Source organism: Lynx rufus, unplaced genomic scaffold (assembly GCF_022079265.1).
Source record: "Lynx rufus isolate CCGP_SWC_20201006 ecotype Redwood Valley unplaced genomic scaffold, mLynRuf1.p SCAF_25, whole genome shotgun sequence".
Taxonomy (NCBI): Eukaryota; Metazoa; Chordata; class Mammalia; order Carnivora; family Felidae; genus Lynx; species Lynx rufus.
The window spans coordinates 18,480,272-18,486,271 of NW_025814840.1; the positions used below are offsets into that span (position 1 = coordinate 18,480,272).

The 6,000-nt window shown below is 47.8% G+C and overlaps 1 protein-coding gene across 4 annotated transcripts in view; it reads left to right on the forward strand.

Moving 5' to 3' along the window:
• The window catches only part of TAF5L (TATA-box binding protein associated factor 5 like), a 32,249-nt gene extending 27,127 nt beyond the window's left edge, over nucleotides 1-5,122 (forward strand). For all 4 annotated transcript variants that reach the window (XM_047088597.1, XM_047088599.1, XM_047088598.1 and 1 more), the window contains exon 5: nucleotides 3,816-5,122. In XM_047088597.1, the coding sequence (XP_046944553.1) occupies nucleotides 3,816-4,613 (798 nt within the window). In that variant the 3' untranslated portion in view covers nucleotides 4,614-5,122. The remainder of the gene's footprint in view (nucleotides 1-3,815) is intronic.
• The last annotated feature ends 878 nt before the right edge of the window (nucleotides 5,123-6,000 follow it).

The window sequence follows — 6,000 nt, forward strand, 5'->3', positions numbered from 1 at the left end:
AATTTTAGAGTATATGAATTCTGTCTCAGTTTTAAAAAATCAGAAAACAAAAGCTCCAATGAGGGCATAAAATGTTCTCTATTAAGTAAAACTGGATTTACGGCACTGCCCCGATATCTTCAACTTGGAAGATATTCTGGATTAACCTCTGAAAAGCGGTTAACTGGCATGGCAGTGCCCTTCTTCCCAAAGGTAGCAGCGCCCCCCCCCCCAACCCCCGCCTCCTCTGAGACCCTCCATCCTCTAAGTTAGCGATGAGGTCCAGCGTTTACCCTTGTTGATTGGTAACTGTGTCTTTTTAATATTCGAGCAACATGGCCAAACCACAGATACCAGATCAAGGATTTTCTCTGTGTTTCAGGTATGTGTACACGATCACCCTCATCCCTGCCAGCCTCCCGCCCTCCTAGCAGCCCTGCACTACAGCGTCAGTTCACGCACTGTCTAGCGAGCCTTGCCCCAGTCCAGCAGTCTTTCAGTCTGAAAAGGAAAGCAGTCAGTGTTGTGAATGACACTCAGTTCTGTGATTTGTGTATACAATGGTCGTTTAGGTCTTTGCCGGCCTGTAAGAGTGTAACGTGAGCCTTGTTTGTACTTTTTATTTTTCTAGTAGCCACATGAAAAAAAGTAAAAGGGAAGAGTCAAATTAATAATGTATCTTATTTAATCCAGTGTGGCTAAAGTATTATCATTTCAACATGTAAGCAATATTAAAAAAATTATTACCGAAATCTGTTATATTCTCCTTTTTTGTCCTAAGTCTTGGAAATCTGGTGTGTTTTACGCTTACAACAACGTGTTCAGCTCCACGAGCCGAGAGCCGCCTTCTCTCGCTCCCAAGTCTTTTTTTTTTTTTTTTTAATTTTTTTTTTTTTTCAACGTTTATTTAGTTTTGGGACAGAGAGAGACAGCATGAATGGGGGAGGGGCAGAGAGAGAGGGAGACACAGAATCGGAAACAGGCTCCAGGCTCTGAGCCATCAGCCCAGAGCCTGACGCGGGGCTCGAACTCACAGACCGTGAGATCGTGACCTGGCTGAAGTCGGACGCTTAACCGACTGCGCCACCCAGGCGCCCCTCTCGCTCCCAAGTCTTAACCAACTCCCAAGCCCGCCATATTTAATCTCTTCCTGTTCCATTGGCACCTGATGATGGGAGAACAGCCCAAGGCCAAATCTCAGACCCCAAAGAGTACCCTTGAGCTAAGAAAGTCTGGAGTGTGAGCTGAGGCACATCGAACCTCCTAGTCCAGGAGCAGACATCCATAAGAAGTCCGAGATTTGTAGGGCCTCCGTGACCTAAAGCAGGGTTTAGCAAACTGTGGCACAGGGGTACGAAACACAATATTCGAAGACCTTTTTATGCTTCCTTTTCTTATTTTTAAATTTCTTACGCGTGTTTTATAATGCACACGGTGTCATCCAGTATTACACGAATACACTTTACGAATTAAAAATTCCTGTTTGGGACCAATGCGCATTTGCTGTCGGTTCAGCCGATTGTAGGGAGTTTGGGGTTTTGTCCTGTTGGCACGAAAGGAAGGAGAGGGAGAATTGGGCTGGGCATGTGTGAATCAGCTGCTTGTTCAGAGTTTCAGCTTGACTATGCTGAGGCCCTTGTGGGACTGGGTTGAGCCACAGAAGAAAATGTGGCTGGGTTATTTTAAGCTGTGGTCCTGGCATAGGGCTGATAGTGATAGCCAGCAGGAATGCTCTGGTTTCCCCATCTCTTGGTCTATACAGTCAACCAGGCACTTTTCCATGTGCTCGGGACAGTCGTCAAGACCCCTGGAAGTGCCAGCTTGATTTTAGGGTCCCCACCTAGGAGGCGAAGACCCAATTCCCTAACTTCTTGCTCCAAATGAAGACCACTTAAGCCTCAGAGATGGTAACGTGCCCTGTGGATTACCTTCAAAGGGTCTCTGTGTAATTCATCCGGGGTCGTTTTTTGCTCCCACAGTTTTTATATAAACTTTCTGGTGTACAGCAATGAGTCATTCTTGAAATTTTAAAGTGTTGTTGTAACCTCTTTTGAAAGGAAAATTACTAATATTCTTGGTAACGCTCGGTAGAACGTTGGGCTCCCGAATGCTTATGTATTTTTAATGTTGAATGTCTGGAATAGCCATTTTGAATATTCATGGATGTCAGTATTTATTTTCTCTTACCTTTTCCTCAAATATGTACACATTGAAGGCATTTGTCTTATTTTGATTTTCATCGTGTTCAAATGGAAATGAGAAAGATGCCCTTTTCCTGAACCAGAACCTAAGGCTCATAGACCTTTTTATTTCTAAGGTAGCAAAGCCAGTTGGTTCAAAAATCTCCTTACTCCCCGTTCACCTGGGGTTTAATTAAAACCCGTGTTAATTTATGAATTCCTGGACCGAGAGCTGTAGTGCTAAGTAAGGTGCTTGTCTACGAGAGAATGAAGGGAACCGGGATTTTGAACAGAGATAGTGTCCTTGGGGGGAAGAGGGTGAGGAAGGGGACTTCCCTCAGTACTATGAGTGGCTATCTTCTTTTCTGTCCCCACACACAGGAATTTATTTCCAAGAATCCCATGAGTCTCTTGGCTTTGTTTAAAGCTATTCTAAACCCATGCTTTGTTTGGGAAAATGTTTGAGACCCTCCAGAAAGTCTCAGTTTAACATTTCATCTTAGGGGGGCGCCTGGGTGGCTCAGTCAGTTAAGCATCTGACTTCAGCTCAGGTCATGATCTCCTGGCTCGTGAGTTCAAGCCCCGCGTCGGGCTCTGTGCGGACAGCTCAGCTCGGAGCCTGGAGCCTGCTTCAGATTCTGTGTATCCCTCTCTCTCTGCCCATCTCTCCTCTCTCTCTTTCTGTCTCTCTCTTTCTCTCAAAAATAAATACACATCAAAAAAAAAAATCCCATCTAGGGACACGTGGGTGGCTCAATTAGTTGAGGATCTGACTCTTGATTTCAGCTCAGGTCATGATCCCAGGGTCGTGGGATCCAGCCCCGAGTTGGGCTCCGTGCTCAGCATGGATTTTTCTCTCTCTCTCTCTCTCTCTCTCTCTCTCTCTCTCTCTCTCTCTCTCTCAAAAAAAAAAAAAAAAGAAGAAGAAGAAGAAGAACAAAAAAACCCTTCATCTTTATTTCTTTTTGGACACCAGCAGTTTATGGTTTATGCCTGGTCGCAAGGTGTGAGCGTCATTTATTGGTAACTGCACCTTTCTGGTTTACTATTCGTTCCGATGTGTCTAGGCTTTATTGTGACAGCCCTTACGGTGGTTTTGTATTAATTTCGAATCAAGACCACATCTGTCTTCGTCATTGACCCCAGTCATGGGAATGCCAGGAATTTTCTTAGTAGGGTAGAAACAGGGAGCGATGTGGTTTATAAAGCAGCTAAAACTGACCGATGAAGACCTGCCCACAGAAGAAAAGAACCTAAGAACGTAATGTGAATTCAGAAGTAAATCTTTCCAAATGATGCCCATCCGAATTAACAGTGGAAATTACCATTGACTTGTCTTTTGACCAGCTTTTGAAATCTCTTCTCCCCAGCCTAACGGAAAGGTCCACAGTATTATAATAATAGCCTCGCATCTGTATACTTTTAATATAGTCTTAGCTGCAGGACGAATGTCAGGAAGCTAAGTTGTAGGAGGCTTTTTATGCAGTTATGCAGTCATGCGATGTTTTCCTGGGCTCACCCTTAAGCGCGAGGCCGCTGACACTGGGCAGATGCTCTGTTTTTGCTGGACTCTTTGGTTTTCATGGCAGACCACTAAACATTTTTTTTCTTGTGTGTCTCTTTGCCATCCCCCCCCCCCACCCCCACTGTTCCCAGGATGATGAGGATGATAATGCGGGCACAGAGATGAAGATACTACGGGGACACTGTGGACCAGTATACAGCACAAGGTTCCTCGCAGACAGCTCAGGGTTGCTCTCTTGTTCTGAAGACATGTCCATTAGGTACTGGGACCTCGGGAGTTTCACCAACACTGTGTTATACCAAGGACATGCCTACCCTGTGTGGGACCTGGACATTAGCCCATATAGCCTGTACTTTGCCAGCGGGTCCCATGACCGCACCGCGAGGCTATGGTCATTTGATCGGACGTACCCGCTGAGGATATATGCCGGGCACCTGGCAGATGTGGACTGTGTCAAATTCCACCCTAATTCGAACTACTTAGCCACAGGCTCGACCGACAAGACTGTCCGGCTGTGGAGTGCCCAACAGGGGAACTCAGTGAGGCTCTTCACCGGCCACCGCGGCCCCGTGCTCTCTCTCGCCTTTTCTCCCAACGGTAAGTACTTGGCCTCGGCCGGCGAGGACCAGCGGCTGAAGCTGTGGGACTTGGCCTCTGGGACCCTTTATAAAGAACTGAGGGGCCATACGGACAACATCACCAGCCTCACCTTCAGTCCGGACAGTAGTCTGATCGCCTCCGCGTCCATGGACAACTCGGTGCGCGTCTGGGACATTAGGAACACGTACTGCAGCGCCCCTGCCGACGGCTCCTCTGGCGAACTCGTGGGCGTGTACACCGGGCAGATGAGCAATGTACTGAGCGTGCAGTTCATGGCCTGCAACCTTCTTCTAGTGACTGGAATCACACAAGAAAATCAGGAACATTAATTTCTTTCTTCCTTTTTTTTTTTTTTTTTTTTTTTTTTATCTTTGTTGTAACGGACTGGGGCAGTAGTGGAAAGGCTCCAGGTTGCAAGTCTTAGGACGAATTGAGATTGAATCACTGACTGACTGTGAAAGACTCCCCGCTTCCCCCCCCCCTTCTCCCATGCAGACGTCCCGAGCGCGTCACCCCTTCCCTCCCTCCGTCCCCCCGAGGGTCGAAAGACTGGGGGCGGGAGAGGTGCTGTCATTGGACATGAGATGGAGAATCAAGAGGCTCTGGAGGTCGGATTGCAAGTTCTTACAAAGATCCCCCCGCGTCCTCGCCCGGGCACCTTCCGGTGTGTGTCTCGCTTTCCCCGCGTGTAAACCCGAGATGCTGCTTCCCTTGCCACCACCACCGCCGGGTGCTGCGTTGGGCCCTAGGATGGCCGCAGGGCGCGCTCAGGACAGTGCCCCAGGATCATGTGTTCTCGGTCGCCTGGGTGGAAGGGGGCTTTACTGGGGTAGGAATGAGGGGGTGGGAACTAGGAACGGGGCGGGGATAATCCTGGCAAAAAGTCTTTCCTTTCCCGTGATTACAGAGAACCAGGATTTTTTTTTATTATTATAATTATAATTATTATTATTATTGAGAAGAGGAAACCTAGCACTGGCAGAGGGGCTTTCTCTGCTCTCATCTTTCAGGTTTTACTCCTGGCACTGGCTGTGATACTTGGAATCTTGAGGTTCAGGGAATTCAGAGAATTTGGTAGCACAGTGTTTTGGGAGAAAGGGAAAATTTCTGGGGTGACGGACTGATCACTCCGGCTGACATGTTTCTCGAAGCGGGCGGGGGGGGGGTGGGGGGGGTGGGGGGTGCGTGTGAGCAAGTCCTGGGCTCTGGCGGTGATGGTGGGAGAGAGTCTCCTCGCGGCTGCCCTTCTGTGAACCGTTCTCTCCCCCCGAAAGGACAGATTGCGGCAAAGAGATGAAAATAAATCGAAGCGATAAGGCAAAAGATAGAATTAGCAAATGTTAAATTTCCAAACGCCCACCTCTTCAGAGGCGTGGCTCTCTCAGCATCCTTTTCTCCTGCGATCGGTGGCTCCCACCTGCGCTGCAACAGCGGTTTAATGAACAGTTTGCGGAACAAATCGTTGAGTACGCCCGCACGCATAGCCAACTGTGCTTTGAGGATAAAGCAAGTTCGAATTCGTGGAAAAAGGATTAAATATTTCTGTTTTCTGAAAAGAGTTATTTTGTATTTTGTTTTCTATTAAAATGTATTTAGTTTCAAAAAAAAAAAAAGTGTCGTATCTCATTGAAACTGTGAGGACAGATGGGCGTGCGGCCTGTCCCGGGATGGCGCGCAGCCCGCCTCTCCCGGGGATGGCAGCCAGGGATGTAGGCC